The sequence below is a fragment of the Doryrhamphus excisus genome, chromosome 5 (assembly GCF_030265055.1).
Source record: "Doryrhamphus excisus isolate RoL2022-K1 chromosome 5, RoL_Dexc_1.0, whole genome shotgun sequence".
Taxonomy (NCBI): Eukaryota; Metazoa; Chordata; class Actinopteri; order Syngnathiformes; family Syngnathidae; genus Doryrhamphus; species Doryrhamphus excisus.
The window spans coordinates 4,106,675-4,125,446 of NC_080470.1; the positions used below are offsets into that span (position 1 = coordinate 4,106,675).

At 39.1% G+C, this 18,772-nt stretch overlaps 1 protein-coding gene across 1 annotated transcript in view; it reads left to right on the forward strand.

Annotated features, from left to right (window-relative positions):
* rabgap1l (RAB GTPase activating protein 1-like) overlaps positions 1-18,772 on the forward strand; it is a 113,530-nt gene that overhangs the window by 65,693 nt on the left and 29,065 nt on the right. The window contains exons 14-17 of the mRNA XM_058074388.1: positions 688-801; positions 6,836-6,910; positions 10,407-10,532; positions 12,235-12,378. Of these exons, the coding sequence (XP_057930371.1) occupies positions 688-801; positions 6,836-6,910; positions 10,407-10,532; positions 12,235-12,378 (459 nt within the window). The remainder of the gene's footprint in view (positions 1-687; positions 802-6,835; positions 6,911-10,406; positions 10,533-12,234; positions 12,379-18,772) is intronic.

Here is an 18,772-nt window from a genome sequence, read left to right on the forward strand (position 1 = left end):
ATGCGGCATATCAATGACCCCCGACATACTGTACAGGCAGAGTGATAAATAAATATCTTCAGTAACAAGGAGAACAGAGTCCTGCAACAGATGGTATGGCTCCAGCAGAGACCCGACCTCAACATCATCGAGTCGGTTTGTGGTTTTATGATGAAACAGTCATGGGCGGCCAAAAAAATCCACCGAAAATTGTGTGGCAAGAACCTTGAACTTTAAACAAGGAGCATTGATACACCTTCACAAGAAAAAAAAAGCAATATAAGGGAAGTGGAATGAAGGTAAAAGGATCACAAGCAGGATAATGCAGTGTTTCTTTTTGCCAATGCCTCTGCATAAGATGATTCCGCCATTTTTTTTTTGTTGTAAAGTGGCAATAGACATGACATTTCTCTCGCATTCTCCCTCTCTTTGATATGCTCAGCCTTCGTTTTTTTTTTCCCTCTCTCTCTGATACACACATCAAGGCCAGTCATGCTCAGGGTTGTTCATGTGCGGCTTACACAGAGTTATAAAACTGCGTTGAAGAAAAAGCCTCAGCAAGAGGAAACAATCATATTCACATGAAGGAGGTGCAAAATGACACAGAATTTACATAAGAAAAAATTTAACTGAATAGGTATAATTTGTTTTTATTGTATTGAAAAGTCACTGTACAGGAAAATTAACTATTGCTATTACTTATTTCAGGATTCAGCTCAGGAGGGTGTAATCACCAGAGACATCCACCGTACCTTTCCTGCACACGACTACTTCAAGGACTCTGATGGAGATGGACAGGATTCACTATACAAGATTTGCAAGGTGAGAATGAATACAAATATAAAAACCGGGCTAGTTAAAAAGCCTCGTTCTTATCAACTTTTCACATGAACGCTGTAGAAATCCTCCCCCTGAAGACTCTCAGTGGGTTTTGAATAGAGGATAAGGGAATCTTAAAGAACCAAATCATTGAATGAGAACCAGATTGTTTATTCTTGACAACAATACCTAATACAGACGTACGGGCTTATCTGCAGTCCCTGTATGCCTACAAGTAAGCAGGTCTTATTACAGCGCAGCTGCAAAAAGCACACTTCCTTTCCCTGCCCGGCCTTTTATACACTCAAGATTGTTCAAGTCAAGAGGCTGGAGTCCTGGACCAACCAGCTTTCGCTACTGCCCTTGCTTGAACCGCTTCTTTCATGGTGTTTCTGCTTTCGTTTGTTCGCAAGGGCACCAAGGCGTCTGGCCGTCTCGTTTCCGCCTTAACTGTCTGTTGTCACGTTAGTCCTTTTTTGTGTGGGTGCGTGTATTAGTATCTTTTGTCTTTATTTGTGAGACTATGTGTTTGTTTTAGCTTTTATCTTTAGCTAGCAAAATTGAGCAAAATACCTTCAATGCTTAAATAGCCTAATTGTAATTGATGGGTAAATTCTTTACAGACGATTTCAATCACCAAATTGGAGAGGTCATCACACTATTTAGTTTGAGTCATGCCTCTCTACCAATCTCACACTATTGCGGGTTTTTGAAAATTAATTAATTAGTAAACGAACGCTCTTTCGTGGCTGCCTATGTCCTATCATTAGTCAAAAGATATTGAAAGACAAGTTAAATGTAGTGTTCTGGTCACTCGGCATCAGTCATGTTACATTGATAAGACATTACCTTATGTTACATTACCTTAACAGTGTATGGAGTCGGCCACGGCATGTCCGACATGATCAAGTACTCTTGATAGTACTGGGTTTTTGCTTGTATTTAAGATAAACTTACATAAGTGTCTGTCCGCTCATTGGTCCATTAATGAAACTTGCTGATTGGTCCGTGTTTGAATTTTTTTTTCAACTTTTTGGGATGCTCAATGACGTGCACGAGCACTAAACTTAACATGTAGTATTAATTACGCTTGTCACATGGCTGGATGGTGACTCGCGCTAATTGCCCTGTCGCACAGGTGGCATTGAACATTAATGGACTACAGATGACGTTGAATCATGTGTTTGACGCCCATAATGGCTTTAACCATTCGCAAGCTAGTTAGCCTCCAATTTATTGACTCTATTCAAAACTGGAGATCGGGTTTAAAACCGAGTGGGGTGGGGGAGCCAAAAATTTACCACTTCCACACACAATGGCACTTCTTTTCTTATCACTCTATCATATCAGACATGCCATGTCTGACTACATGCCGTGTGACGGTAATCTAATGCCATGATGGAACATTATTGACACTTGTATTGTAGAACCGCCATAAATACATTTTTTGCAGACCACCACAGATAAATTAATTCATGGGAAACACTGTAGTACTGCCCAGAAAAGCCTTTAAATCTGCATGTTATCTTTTGTGTGTGACGCCCATAATACGCAGTCTGATGATCACTGCAGGGACACAAGAGACTGCCATGGCTTTAACCATTCGCAAGCTCACCAGCTATCTAGTTAGCCTCCAATTTATTGACTCTATTCAAAACTGGAGATCGGGTTTAAAACCGAGTGGGGCGGGGGAGCCAAAAATGTACCACTTCCACACACAATGGCACTTCTTTTCTTATCACTCTATCATATCAGACATGCCATGTCTGACTACATGCCGTGTGACGGTAATCTAATGCCATAATGGAACATTATTGACGCTTGTATTGTAGAACCGCCATAAATACATTTTTTGCAGACCACCACAGATAAATTAATTCATGGGAAACACTGTAGTTCTGCCCAGAAAAGCCTTTATATCTGCTTGTTATCCTTTGTCATTCTTTTGAAAATGTTGTCTAGTTCTTCGGAAACTGTAAGTTCCAGTACCTGTAAGCACCAAGTTGGCTCATCTCTGTGGGACTGATTAATATAATATACATGCACCTAATAACCTTCGACAGGATTAGTGATGCTTATCGTTGTAAAGTGTACTACTGAAGCAAAATAACTTGAAAGGAGTGGATTTTGAGTACTAAGAAACACCTTATGGATATCAGGATGTTCTTATTGATAAAAGTCAAGTAGTTTTTTTTTTTTAAGTCGAACGTCTCACCTGTGTGGTTTTTGACTATCAGCACTGTGGGAGGACCTGTCAGAATGAGTTTACATCCGGTCTGAACCCAAGTAGGTCAGTGGCGAGCTAGCCTTCATTTATATGCAAATTCATGTAGATTTACTGCTGATAAGGTTGGCTGGATCTTGAGGCATGAGTGGGTTACAGGCGCAGAGGATCCAGGACCCATTGTATATTCATCCTCACATGAATCTACTCAGTAATATTTGTGGAGTCTTTAATTTTCTAACCTTTTATTCTCTCGGAAAGGTCAGTTGAGATGTATGAACTTTTCTACTGACAGACTCCTCCATTTTGCTCATGTTTCATTCGGTCCCGCTTTGGTCTAACATGTAAGAAGCAAAGGCATCCAATGGTGATCATTAAGAAGGCCTCCTGCAGCAATCAGGGGTTAAGTGCCTCGCTCGCGGACATTTTGACAGTGAGTTGCTGAGTAAAGAAGAACAACACTTATTCTCAGCTTGAGTAAGGACTTAAAAACCTTTGAGTCCTTGATAGATTTACTTTTCACAACATTTCCATGGAAACAGAACATCACGATAGTGGTAAGGAAAAAGATGTGCCTCATCAACCAAGCAAATGTTGCATGTCTAAGTGATCACTGAGGGAATACATTAACTCCTAATTACACACACTTGTTCGCTCATTTTCCTACCTGATTTCTGCATGAAAATACAGTGAAAACTTCTGTTTGCGCCTTTTATACTGAAGCAAAACTTTGACTTTAAGAAGTAAAACCATCCAATCACAGAGCACATAGAGTTGCAGTCAGATGCCGTACAGACTGAACTCAAAACTGAAACCAGCAAAATCGAACAAAATGTATAGCAGCGACCCCCGACAAGCATATAAAAAAAAGATTGAAATTGCATGCCGGGTACAACAAATTCATACGTGCTGGCAGGTCTGTTCACGCCCTCCCCCGACAACTTACAACTACCACCTTCTTCTTTCTCTTTCGGGCAATTCCCTTCAGGGGTCGCCACAGCAAATCAATCTCCTCCATCCATCCAAACCTGTCTTCTGCATCTATCTCTCTCTTTCTCACACCAACTAGCAGCATTCTTCTACCAATATATTCACTATCTTTCTTCTGGACATGTCCGAACCATCTTAACCTGGCCTCGCTGACTGTATTTCTATAGGTCTCTAACATGTAATTTCCCTCTGATGTACTCGCTCCTGATCCTATCCATCCTGGTCACTCCCAATGAGAACCCCAGCATCCTCAAAATACTTATTTCAGGCCGAAAATACACGTACACGCTGGAGCCTATCCCAGCTGTCTTTGGGCAAGAGGCGGGGGACACCCTGGACTGGTTGCCAGCCAATCACAGGGCACATACTCTAACATGTAATGTCCCTTTGATGTACTCGCTCCTGATCCTATCCATCCTGGTCACTCCCAATGAGAATCTCAGCATCCTCATCTCTGCTACTTCCAGTTCTACTTTTTAAATAGAATATTTATCACTCATGATGAGAGGATGAGACACGTTTTTTAAGGAGATTTTTGATGTGCAAGTACATTTTTTGATTGAGGTCTGTTTGTAAAGTAAAGCTTTTTTTTAACATGCTACACCAGCGAGACATTTGTCAAAATACTTATTTTAGGCCGAAAATGCGCGTACAATTTCACGACGGTCGTGGGGGGTGCTGAAGCCTATCCCAGCTGTCTTTGGGCAAGAGGCGGGGTACACCCTGGATTGGTTGCCAGCCAATCACAGGGCACATACTCGAACATGTAATGTCCCTCTGGTGTACTCGCTCCTGATCCTATCCATCCTGGTCACTCCCAATGAGAACCTCATCATCCTCGTCTCTGCTACCTCCAGTTCTACTTTTTAAATAGAATATTTATCACTCATGATGAGAGGATGAGACATATTTTTTAAGGAGATTTTTGATGTGCAAGTACATTTTCTGATTGAGGTCTGTTTGTAAAGTAAACCTTTTTAACATGCTACACCAGCGAGACATTTGTCAAAATACTTATTTTAGGCCGAAAATGCGCGTACAATTTCACGACGGTCGTGGGGGTGCTGGAGCCTATCCCAGCTGTCTTTGGGCAAAAGGCGGGGGACACCCTGGACTGGTTGCCAGCCAATCACAGGGCACATACTCTTAACATGTAATGTCCCTCTGATGTACTCGCTCCCGATCCTATCCATCCTGGTCACTCCCAATGAGAACCTCAGCATCCTCATCTCTGCTGCCTCCAGTTCTACTTTTTAAATAGAATATTTATCACTCATGATGAGAGGATGAGACATGTTTTTTCAAGGAGATTTTTGATGTGTAAGTACATTTTCTGATTGAGGTCTGTTTGTAAAGTAAACCTTTTTAACATGCTACACCAGCGAGACATTTGTCAAAATACTTATTTTAGGCCGAAAATGCGCGTACAATTTCACGACGGTCGTGGGGGGTGCTGAAGCCTATCCCAGCTGTCTTTGGGCAAGAGGCGGGGTACACCCTGGATTGGTTGCCAGCCAATCACAGGGCACATACTCGAACATGTAATGTCCCTCTGGTGTACTCGCTCCTGATCCTATCCATCCTGGTCACTCCCAATGAGAACCTCATCATCCTCATCTCTGCTACCTCCAGTTCTACTTTTTAAATAGAATATTTATCACTCATGATGAGAGGATGAGACATATTTTTTAAGGAGATTTTTGATGTGCAAGTACATTTTCTGATTGAGGTCTGTTTGTAAAGTAAACCTTTTTAACATGCTACACCAGCGAGACATTTATCAAAATACTTATTTTAGGCCGAAAATGCGCGTACAATTTCACGACGGTCGTGGGGGGTGCTGGAGCCTATCCCAGCTGTCTTTGGGCAAGAGGCGGGGTACACCCTGGATTGGTTGCCAGCCAATCACAGGGCACATACTCTAACATGTAATGTCCCTCTGATGTACTCGCTCCTGATCCTATCCATCCTGGTCACTCCCAATGAGAACCTCATCATCCTCATCTCTGCTACCTCCAGTTCTACTTTTTAAATAGAATATTTATCACTCATGATGAGAGGATGAGACACGTTTTATAAGGAGATTTTGGATGTGCAAGTACATTTTCTGATTGAGGTCTGTTTGTAAAGTAAAGTTTTTTAACATGCTGGGAGACATTTTTTGTGGGAATGCAAACTTTACCTACTACTAACTTTATCACTACTCTGCACACAGGGTTCTGTGCAGGCAATTGTACCAGCAACAGGTCCGACACTGACCGATAGTCGATCGACCGAAGCATCCCTAGTATTATTAGTATAGTTATAAAAAAATAATAGTAGAATGGGGGAGGAGTAGAATACATGGTGCAAACAGTTTTGTGTCAAGATTGTAATGAAATAGGTCTACCGTAATATTTGACCCCTCTAAGCCTGTTATGTGCTCACTCTAACAAATTTAGATTTCTCCCACCAGGACCTCCCTCACCCATCTGTCAGCCTACACGTCTCCTTGCTGAGTCGGGGATGTGTGAATACCACACTCAATCAAGCATGTCAGCATGGATATTATACTTCAGACAGCTCCACAAGACCTCTCCATTACCTTCACATCAAACCCCACATTAGCCAAAATGATCAGGAGTGGACTTCTGGAGGTCCACATTAATTTCTCATAATGTCATGAAAAATGGAATTGGCCCCTTTAATGAAAAGATATTTGACTCCTAATACAGGCAATTACTCTGGAGATCATCATCATGGGATAAGTTTTGAGTTATCCCGATGTTATAATTTGATGTTAATTGTTATTCATAAATGTATATCTCTTTGTTTCTCTCCAAGGCCTATTCTGTCTATGATGAGGAAATTGGTTATTGCCAGGGTCAGTCGTTCCTTGCAGCTGTTCTGCTGCTGCATGTAAGTACTATTTTAATGCATTTAACCATCACCAGTGTTTTGCATGATGATATGCACGAGTTCGATTCCACCCTCGCCCATCTTTGTGTGGAGTTTGCATGTCCTCCCCGTGCATGCGTGGGTTTTCTCCGGGTACTCCGGTTTCCTCCCACATTCCAAAAACATGTTAGGTTAATTGGCGACTCCAAATTGTCCATAGGTATGAATGTGAGTGTGAATGGTTGTTTGTCTATATGTGCCCTGTGATTGGCTGGCCACCAGTCCAGGGTGTACAGCTGGGATAGGCTCCAGCACCCCTGCGACCCTCGTGAGGATATGCGGTAGAAAATGAATGCATGAATGATCGATTAGCTTCGAGATCGGGGTGTGCAAAGTGTGGCCCAGGGGCCATTTGTGGCTCATGGTTGTTGTTTTTTTATTGGCCCACAGCGCATTCTAAAAATAGAGTAAAAATATTAAAAGAAAAAGTCAAAATTTACAAGAATAATGTCATAGTATGAGAAAAAATGACATTATTCAAGTTGCATGAAGTTGAAATTTTAAATAATGTTTTTTGAAGATGCAGTATTATGAGACAAAAACAAAACAGTTGTAATTTTTGCAAAATTAGGTTGCGGAAAAAGTCAAAATATGAAGTCAAAATATTAAAAGAAAAAGTCAAAATTTTACGAGAATAATGTCATAGTATGAGGAAAAAATAACATTATTCAAGTTGCATGAAGTTGAAATTTTAAATCATGTTTTTTGAAGGTGCAGTATTATGAGACAAAAACAAAACAGTTGTAATTTTTGCAAAATTTGGTTGCGGAAAAAGTCAAAATATGAAGTCAAAATATTAAAAGAAAAAGTCAAAATTTACGAGAATAATGTCATAGTATGAGAAAAAATAACATTATTCAAGTTGCATGACGTTGAAATTTTAAATAATGTTTTTTGAAGGTGCTGTATTATGAGACAAAAACAAAACAGTTGTACTTTTTGCAAAATTAGGTTGCGGAAAAAGTCAAAAAATAGGTTGCGGAAAAAGTCAAAATATGAAGTCAAAATATTAAAAGAAAAAGCCAAAATGTATGAGAATAATGTCATAGTATGCACAGCGCATTCTAAAAATAGAGTCAAAATATTAAAAGAAAAAGTCAAAATTTACGAGAATAATGTCATAGTATGAGAAAAAATAACATAATTCAAGTTGCATGAAGTTTAAATTTTAAATAGTGTTTTTTGAAGGTGCAGTATTATGAGACAAAAACAAAACGGTTGTAATTTTTGCAAAATTAGGTTGCGGAAAAAGTCAAAATATGAAGTCAAAATAGTCAAAGAAAAAGTCAAAATTTACAAGAATAATGTCATAGTATGAGAAAAAATAACATAATTCAAGTTGCATGACGTTGAAATTTTAAATAGTGTTTTTTGAAGGTGCAGTATTATGAGACAAAAACAAAACAGTTGTACTTTTTGCAAAATTAGGTTGCGGAAAAAGTCAAAAAATAGGTTGCGGAAAAAGTCAAAATATGAAGTCAAAATATTAAAAGAAAAAGCCAAAATGTATGAGAATAATGTCATAGTATGCACAGCGCATTCTAAAAATAGAGTCAAAATATTAAAAGAAAAAGTCAAAATTTACAAGAATAATGTCATAGTATGAGAAAAAATAACATTATTCAAGTTGCATGAAGTTAAAATTTTAAATAATGTTTTTTGAAGGTGCAGTATTATGAGACAAAAACAAAACAGTTGTAATTTTTGCAAAATTAGGTTGCGGAAAAAGTCATAATATGATGAAATAAAGTCATCATTGCCATGCGATTGGTTGGAGACCAAAGTCCAGGGTGTACTCTACCTCTCGGCCAAAGTCAGCTGGGATAGGCTCCAGCACACCCTCTTGCACCCTAATTCATAGAAAGCATACTCGGGGTACGAGTACCCCTAGTGGTGCTCGAGCAAAATTATTTTTTATTCATACATGTTTTTGTTTTGTTTAAGTGGATTGACATTAAACTTGGAGTGGTTGCGCAATTGTGTCTCTTGCTCAAAAATGAAATGTCTTGAAGGATAAGCAGCATAGAATATGGATGGATGGATTTAACAGTCTAGTTACACTTAAATTGTTTAAAAATTCAGTAAATCTATAAACTAAATTATGTTAATACACATATGTGAATGGTATTGGCTCATTTACATGGTGTTAAAGAAAACATAGAGACACAGATAGAGCAGAGACGCAACGGAAAAGCAGGTGTATAGAGTATGTTCGAGAGTACGAGCAGCCAAGGTTAAAGAGGAGAAAGACTGAGGGAAGGGGCGAGAGGTCAGCATGAAGCGGTGTGAGCAGAGACTGTTGGACAATGAGTGGAGATGATGTCATGGTAGTGACCAATGCCCGAAGCGACAGCATGTACATGGAACAGGAAATCCACCCATCCATCTATTTCCTATACCACTTTTCCTCACGAGGGTCGCAGGGCATGCTGGAGCCTATCCCAGCTGTCTTCTGTCGAGAGGCGGGGTACACCCTGGACTGGTGGCCAGCCAATCACAGAGCAAATACATAAAATGTGAGGATGTTATACGAAACGGGCAACTAAAGGGGAACAATGCTGATACAGACAAACATTGTCAGTTAGGAGGGAGGTTTGTGTAGAATGGAGGAGGCACGCAGGTTAAAATGAAGGAAGAAGCAGAAGGGAGAGGTTGTGGAGGAGATGTCAGGAATATTAATTGGAGCTCAGGTTCACCTGCAGGAGCACATTCAGCCCCAAACACACTGTCACTGATTAAATGCCACCTCATGGTCTATGTGTGTGCGCGCGCATGCGTGTGTGTGTACGTATTAGTAGGAGTGAGGAGAAACCAACCTTTTATAGCACATAAACACTCCCCACAACTTGCACCTTCATCCAAGCAACATAGACACATCAGCACAGTTTGGCCGGCAGTCGAGTGGTTAGCGCCCAGACCTCACAGCTAGGAGACCAGGGTTCAATTCCACCCTCGGCCATCTCTGTGTGGAGTTTGCATGTTTTCCCCATGCATGCGTGGGTTTTCTCCGGGTACTCCGGTTTCCTCCCACATTCCAAAAAAAACATGCTAGGTTAATTAGCAACTCCAAATTGTCCATAGGTATGAATGTGAGTGTGAATGGTTGTTTGTCTATATGTGCCCTGTGATTGGCTGGCCACCAATCCAGGGTGTACCCCGCTTCTAGCTCGAAGACAGCTGCGACCCTCGTGAGGATATGCGGTAGAAAATGAATGAATGAAATTAATCGATTAGCTTCGAGATCGGGGTGTGCAAAGTGTGGCCCAGGGGCCACTTGTGGCTCATGGTTGTTGTTGTTGGCTGGCCACCAGTCCAGGGTGTACCCTGCCTCTCGCCCGAAGACACCCCCCATGACCCTCGTGAGGAAAAAGCGGTGATTATGAATGAATGAATGAATGAAACCATGGGTGACAAATTAATTATTTTGTTCTAAAATTGCTATCATTTCCTGTTTTAGATGCCGGAGGAACAGGCCTTTTGTGTGTTGGTGAAAATCATGTTTGAGTACGGCCTCAGAGCTCTGTACAAGAACAACTTTGAGGACCTTCACTGCAAGTTCTATCAGCTTGAGAGGCTCATACAGGTTCGCAATATGTTTCTTCTCAAATATGTTCAAATGGGTAGCCCGTATTAATCATCTATAATAATATAATTTAATAATAATAGAGATATATATGCTGATCCACCCCATCCTTGACCAAGCGGTTCCTCCTGGAACATGGTCTGTTATGAGTCTTCTTGATGCTTTCAGACTAGGTCATGTATATGAACCTCCACCGCACTGCTCAACTGTGCTGTCAGTACAATGGCTAGCAACCCATGTGCCAATAATCAATCAAGATGCTAGAAAACCTAAACTCAGGAGAATGTTAGGTGTGGCTAGATGACTCGTGTTCCTGGTAAATCACTCGTCTTACTAGACTACCTGTGATTTATGAGCTGGCCGGACTGGAGAACAGTGGCGTAATTCTTCACGAGTTTCCGGCAATGTATGCCTTCTCTGCGTTTGTTTTTTCTTTGAAATACATTAAGGTGGAAATCACTCCACACTCTTTATTGCTCTCTGGTTCTACCATATCTTACTTATTGTGTGGAAATATGGTGTAATAACTATAAAAGCAATCTTCACTTGCTAAATGTACTGCAAAAAAGGTCAGTAAGGATAATTCATAATGCCGCCTACAGAGAACATACTAACTCCTTATTTCTAAAATCACAAATACTTCAACTTGCTGATATAGTTCATCTTCAAACAGCTAAAATAATGCATAAGGCTAAAAATAACCAATTAGCTAAAAATGTCATCCAATACTTCTCTACAAGAGAGGAGAAATATGATCTCAGGGAAGAAGTACATTTGAAACACTTCTATGCTAGGACTACGTTAAAAAGCCATAGCATTTCAGTATGTGGAATCAAACTATGGAATGGATTGAGTAAGGAAATCAAACAATGCACAACGATGAGCCAATTCAAGAAACAATACAAGCAGTTGATGTTTGCTAAATACAAGGATGAAGAGTCTTGAACCAGTCATGATGTGCTATATATATCACTATATTGACACTTACTATGGTACCCATTATGGCATTGGATGCTCATATCAACTCGTACTTCAGTACGAGGTGCATTAGTAAAAAAAACAAAAAACAAAACTCAAACTGTATTATGGAAAGCAGGACGTGAACAAATGTAACAGTTACTGACTGTAAAAGTACCAGATGGAGGGGTAGGATTTAATAAGCTTTGCTTCTTCCTACTCCTTTTGGACATGTGGAACTGTGAACTGATTATGTGATGCATTCAATTGTAATCTGATGCATGTTCAAATGAAATAAAACCATTACCATTAAGTGTAATATTTTTCTCAATATTTTTGACACCCATGTTAGCATTTGATTAGCCTAATTTGGTTCATAAGCAGGAACAACTGAATGAGCTATTGTTTGTTGTTGCACAAAATTGCACAAAATTATTCGATTTTTTTCAAACATTCAATGTTATCTTTTTTTCGTTTTTTTCCCCCTGGATGTTAATTTTAACAAACCATGACTCACGAAAACGTCATTATACGAAAAATTCTAAATGACATGCATCAGTCAGTTCATTGTTTGCCATTTTGTTTACTTTTTGGATATTATGGTCTCCACATCTGCTCTATCTAAACCAAACCACTTCCATATTACAGCAACTGTTTTTTTTTAAGTAAAATATTATTTTCAGCCATCATAGCAGTTATACAAAACTAAAACCCTATTTTTTTTTTGTCTTTATACTTTCTATAGGAACAGCTACCCGATCTATGGTCCCATTTCCAGGAACTGAACCTGGAGGCACACATGTATGCCTCCCAGTGGTTCCTCACCCTCTTCACGGCCAAGTTCCCCCTTTGCATGGTTTTCCACATCACCGACCTGCTGCTCTGTGAGGTACAGTTGAAAGCGTTGCACTATATTATAATGGAAGTCCTGGGAGAGGTTCAAGGGAAGGGTCATTCTTCTCTAAAGGTGAACAGTAAGGGGGGAAAAAGAGAGAAAAGTTTCAAGAAAGGTTAAGGCAGAATGGGCAGAGGTTAGTTAGAGCTTAGTGTGTGTAGTTGTTTGGAATGAATATGAGAAAAAAGGATGAAGAGGAAAAAGGACAGGAGGGATGGATTTGGTTGGATGATACTCAGTAGGTGTCAGTGGCCAGCTAGAAAGCAGTAGAAAGCACAGCTCTACCACTGTCGGCACTAATCCATATTGGATGCACTTTGCACTTTCATTTGATCTGTCCGTGCTGTCTAATCATTAAAGATGCACATATCGGGCTTTTAGGTTGATAACATCGTAGATTTTAATATATTAGGGTTTTTATACTCTTGTTCTGAAATAGATTTCGACAAAGATTTGCTCTGTGAAAGTCAATTGTTTGTTACAGAGCGTTTTGTTAAAAAATTAGGGCCGTCAATCGATTACAATATTTGATCGCGATTAATCGCATTTTTTGTACATAGTTAACTCACAATTAATCAAATTTTTTTGTCTGTAGTTAACTCACAATTAATCACATTTTTGTCCGTAGTTAACTCGCAATTAATCACATTTAATCACAGATGGAAATAAGTTTTTATCTATATTAAGTAAGGGAAATCTCTTTGTGGTACAGTAAACCTCGGATATATCGGACTCGGATATATCGGAAATTCGCTCACAACGGACAGATAAAAAAGAACCGATTTTTCTGTAATGCATTTCCAATAAAAATTCATTGCATATATCTGATTTTTTATAACGGATTTCGCCTATTTCGGACAAAATCTCCAGTCCCGTTCCAATGCATTTCCATTAAATTTCCCTCGCATATATCGGATGGCCGCATCGTTATGCTAATCTTGTTGATGTCACTGGCTATTGTCTAATCCGATATACCGGATATAAATCCGATATATGCGTAACGGACATTTTCCGGTATACGCATATAATGGATTTCGCTTATATCGGACAAAACCAGTGGGAACAATTGAATCCGATATATCCGAGGTTTACTGTATAAATAATTTGATGTACAACTAGAACGATAATTACATCCAATTTTATGTAAAGGCATATAAATTTGGGAACTTTGGACCATTATTAAAAAATACAGTCAGCAAGCATATTTTTGTATTACTATTTTTCTTTATTATTACCATATTAGCTCTTTGGTCCCAAATGCTAATGTGCATATTTGCATGGTGCACAAGCCCCAGGCTCATACTGGTGGATGGTGGCTCTGTATTCATTTAGCGTGTTTCAATTGATATTGTTCCTGTCCTAATTTAACACAATACTCAATAAATAAGTACAATTATATAACTGTAATGTACATATGTTTTGATGATGTGTTGGAAATCTTTCCTGGTGACTCGCTAGTGTGCTGCTAATGCTATTTACATGCATAATCATAGTCATAATCATATTGACACAAGCCTCTTTGGCTATGGCTGCTAGTAACTAGCAGCTCGCAGTTCAAAGCAAAAAGTCAGCCCACTAAAAACTCAAGTCTAAAAAAAATACTCTTTAGTTGGGACACTAGTATGCCAAGGTACCACTGTATAAATGACAATAAAAAAAATCCTGCAGTGCTCCTGTACATTCTCACTTCTCTCTAGAAGTCGACATAATTGTTTACCATTTAAAATGCCATTTTCTTTGACCACTTATTGTCAATATTTGTTCCCACTTGTGGCTCTACATCCACATGGACCGATGGTTAAACAGGATGTGCGCACATTAATTGCACGTCAAGAAAAAAAAAAAATAGTGCCATTCAAGGAAATTTCCGTTAATGCGTTTTCACTCAATACTCTTTTCAAAAATATTAACTCGGTCATGCTGAACACTTTCGCAGACACAGAAAGTGTCTCATCAGTCTCATCAGCGTTAGGGGATCAAAACAAACTCTTCCAATCACTCCTGATTCTCAACAGCTCCTTAATATTGCATCTAATGCCTAAAATTATTCATAGAGTTATCAAAGGGGATTTAGATTCTCCAGTGAGACACCTTATCCCACTCATTAAAAAGTATCATCCCAAGAATATCCCAAGAATCCCACCTGTTCTTACTAAGAACAAAGGTTGCACCCCTCCTTTGTTAGGTAGCACTTTGACATGGCGGTCTTTCTGACATATAAAACAAGCACGATCCAATAGTATCCAAAATGAAACATGCCCATGCAATTCCCTTGCCTGCCCCTATATGTTCTTCCAGTCTACCTTCCTATATATTGTCATTTATTCTACTTCTGTTTCTTCCTATTTTCTGCTCTCCCACTGGCCTCCAGCAGAACAATAAGAAGCTTCCCAGGTTTTTCTCAACCAATGAGCCGCATGATAAGAATCTGCTCGTTAAACCTTCATTCTCATCTCCTGCTACTCTTGACAGCTGTTTTCCTCATGCTTCATTTTCTCTAATTTTGCTGTTTCTGTGCTTTCTCAGTGCTCAATTCCGACTGTATAGTGGAAATAATTCTTTCTAGGGTCACTTTGTTCCCAGCAGAAAACATGTTTTAAGTGCATGGCCGGTCTTTTAAGTAAAATTTTAACATTTTTTTTATTGTTCAGTGTCATATAACTCTAAAGAGACATTAACTATAGGGATATTTAAACTTTGAATTTTTTAGTCTTTACCTGAAAATAGTCGAGTATTCTAAGACAGTCCTACATCACACTTTTGTGAAGACGTACTGCAGAAGGATTGCGGGACAATTCATGCCCCTGAGTTGTTCAATGGCATCCCTGCCTTTTCCAGCAATGTCAAGCCACATGATGCTTGGTTTATTATAATTACATCATAAGGAAGCAACTAAGCTACCTGAGTGACCTGGCTGATGTTCATTGAAAAATGGTTCAGCTGGACATTAGATGTTCCAGGCTGTAAAACGACGTTTAATTTCCATACATAGCAGTTTATGGAATGTGGAAATGTTAAAATATGCATTACATTGACTCAACTGGATTTAAAAATCAACATTACATACACTACTTACAAAAGGTTGGGGAGATTGGGCTTATTTCAGAATGAACCAAAGAAGCACTACAGTAAACCTTGGATATATCGGACTCGGATATATCGGAAATTCGCTCACGACGGACAGATAAAAAAGAACCAATTTTTCTGTAATGCATTTCCAATAAAAATTCATTGCATATATCGGATTTTTTATAACGGATTTCGCCTATTTCGGACAAAATCTCCAGTCCCGTTCCAATGCATTTCCATTAAATTTCCCTCGCATATATCGGATGGCCGCATCGTGGCGCTCCGATTCGCCGAATCGTGACAGGCCGCTATACGACGTAATTTGCAGCGTTTGCAGCGTTGCCTGCGCGTCCAGGTACATTGGAAACATAGTCAAGGAAGTGCCTTTTTATAACGGATAAAATCCGATTTACGCATATACCGGATATAAATCCGATATATGCGTAAAACGGACATTTTCCGGTATACGCATATAACGGATTTCGCTTATATCGGACAAAACCAGTGGGAACAATTGAATCCGATATATCCGAGGTTTACTGTATAACCTTTACAGGTGCACTTAATTTGCCCTCATCTGTTGATGTCAGTCACATCAACAAATGTCAGTGTTTTCCGATTTTTTCAAATGCAACACAGGCCTTGTTTATATGTAAATATAAATCCGATATGTAGCCGATGCTACTGCATCATATATATACATATTTGCATATATCTGACCTATACGTCATTGAAAGGCATGGATTACCTTGCAAGGCTTGGAAAAAAGTACTCAAGTTCTTCTTGTCAGTTGAAAATGATTTTTGTTGAGAACTGATATGTTGCTGAAACTTACCTGTGTTCTACTGCTGATTACTAAAGAACAGAAAAAGTTAAAAACTGTTGTTTTCTGGCGAAAGATGATAGTCTAATCTTTTTTTTTTGGTATATACCATCTCTATGTATCCCAAGAACACAATATTCTGTGTGCCTTGAAAAATCAAAATGATCAAAAATGTCCGGCAGTTTTTGGTAATGTGAACGACCACAAAAAAAAATTTGATTTTAACAAAAAAAACTATTTTTAATCCCAACTTGGCATTATACCCTGCAGTATGAACGTAGCCTTTGAATGCGTTTTCGGAATGCCTTAGATTTGTATTCATTTAGCTTGAAAATGCTCAATTTAGGCAAAAACATCTGTAAAATTTGTTTCAATGTGCATATTTTTCAATATAATTATAACACATATTTCTAATAATAGGCCACATTCAACCACAGAAAATTAGCAAAGTTGGGAGATACCTTTTATGTGATTTTTTATTTTTAATGACCTGTTGTGATTTTTAATGTTTACCTCCATGTTTGACAACAGCAAGTAGTCCAAAAAGTAGTGAAATTGATCGGTTTGTGTGTTTAGAGAAGGTCACCTGTAAAGGTTATGGCACATTTTAGGTTTGTGAGTAGTCTGTACTTACTATACTATTACTATACTATTACTATACAGTACTATTACTCCACTTTCCCAGTCTGTAATCACAACATCACCTTCTCTATATGGATCCTCCCTGTCCATATAAAAATCCATTTCACTCTCACACACATTCTCTGAACATTAAACTCTTGGATCCTGACTCAGCACTGCAGCGCCATCTTGAGGCTTATGTAGTGTGTGAAGACAACACCTCTCCCCCCCTCCTTATTTTTAGTGCCGCCTGGATATTTTTAGCCCTGTGTTGCCATGTGGACACATCCCAGAGACCAAGGGGGACGGTGGGTGTTCCTGTGCAGCGCTGGCATCAACTCAACATTTTCTTCGTCTGCTGAAATCACATGCATCATGATGATGCTGTGTATCAACAAATGAAAATGACATGACAAACAGTCATTTACATCATAATCAAATTTGCTTTGAATTTGATTATTGTATTCGCAATGTGGCAGCAAATTTGAATGAGAAGTGGTTTATAATATGCCTTATTTATTTATAATATTTTTTTTTAGATGCGACACATTTCTGTTGTATACAGATGCATCTCAATAAATTAGAATATCATGCAAATGTTATTTGATTTCAGGAGTTCAGCTCAGACTAGCAAAGCAGACCTCCGCCAAGCGCCATAGTTTTCCCACCATATTGTCATTCATACCAAAATAATAATCTTCAGTCTTACTGTATTACTTAAAAAAAAAAATTCTGGATCCACACAGTGATCAGGGTCACCCCCAAAATGTAATCAATATTCTTGAAAATCCATTCAGAGTTTTTCCAGTTATCTTGAACACAAACAGACAGACACTGGCAATAACATAACCTCCGTACTTGGTGGAGGTAATTAAAGGTTTTTGCAGATTTTTCAAATTTATAAAATACTAAATTCAGGGTTCTAATTCATTCTAAGTTATCATCATCAACATTCATAAGAGTTCAAGTTTGTGAATCTACTGAAAGAAATTAGATTTTCTAATTTATTGAGATGACACATGGGTATGGGTTGTTTTATTACATTGTCCTCCAGTGCGTCTGGCTGTGTTGACACCCAGGGCTCACACTGGATCCTTATCCAATCCGTCTTGCCGGACTGGTAGACACTGCAGCGAGCATCCGGTCAGTGTCAGTTTGGTGTGTCACCTGACTATACAAACTGGACGTTTGAGCATTATATATCTGTGCTCTCTGGGTCTCTTTATTTATCACTGACAGTCACCGTGCACAAATTCGGCAATATGCTGTATTCGGTGCGTCACTTTTCAGACGTTGACACAATAACTAGCCTTGAATACACGAAATTCTTGTAAACAATAGACGTACAGTAAACCTCGGATATATCGGACTCGGATATATCGGAAATTCGCTCACAACGGACAGATAAAAAAAGAACCGATTTTTCTGTAATGCATTTCCAATAAAAATTCATTGCATATATCGGATTTTTTATAACGGATTTCGCCTATTTCGGACAAAATCTCCAGTCCCGTTCCAATGCATTTCCATTAAATTTCCCTCGCATATATCGGATGGCCGCATCGTGGCGCTCCAATTCGCCAAATCGTGACAGGCCACTATACGATGTCATTTGCAGCGTTTGCAGCGTTGCCTGCGCGTCCAGGTACATTGGAAACATAGTCAAGGAAGTGCCTTTTTATAACGGATAAAATCCGATTTACGCATATACCGGATATAAATCCGATATATGCGTAAAACGGACATTTTCCGGTATATGCATATAACGGATTTCGCTTATATCGGACAAACCAGTGGGAACAATTGAATCCGATATATCCGAGGTTTACTGTATTTGCCTGCACAGCCACTGTGTTTTTTTATGCCTTTTGACTT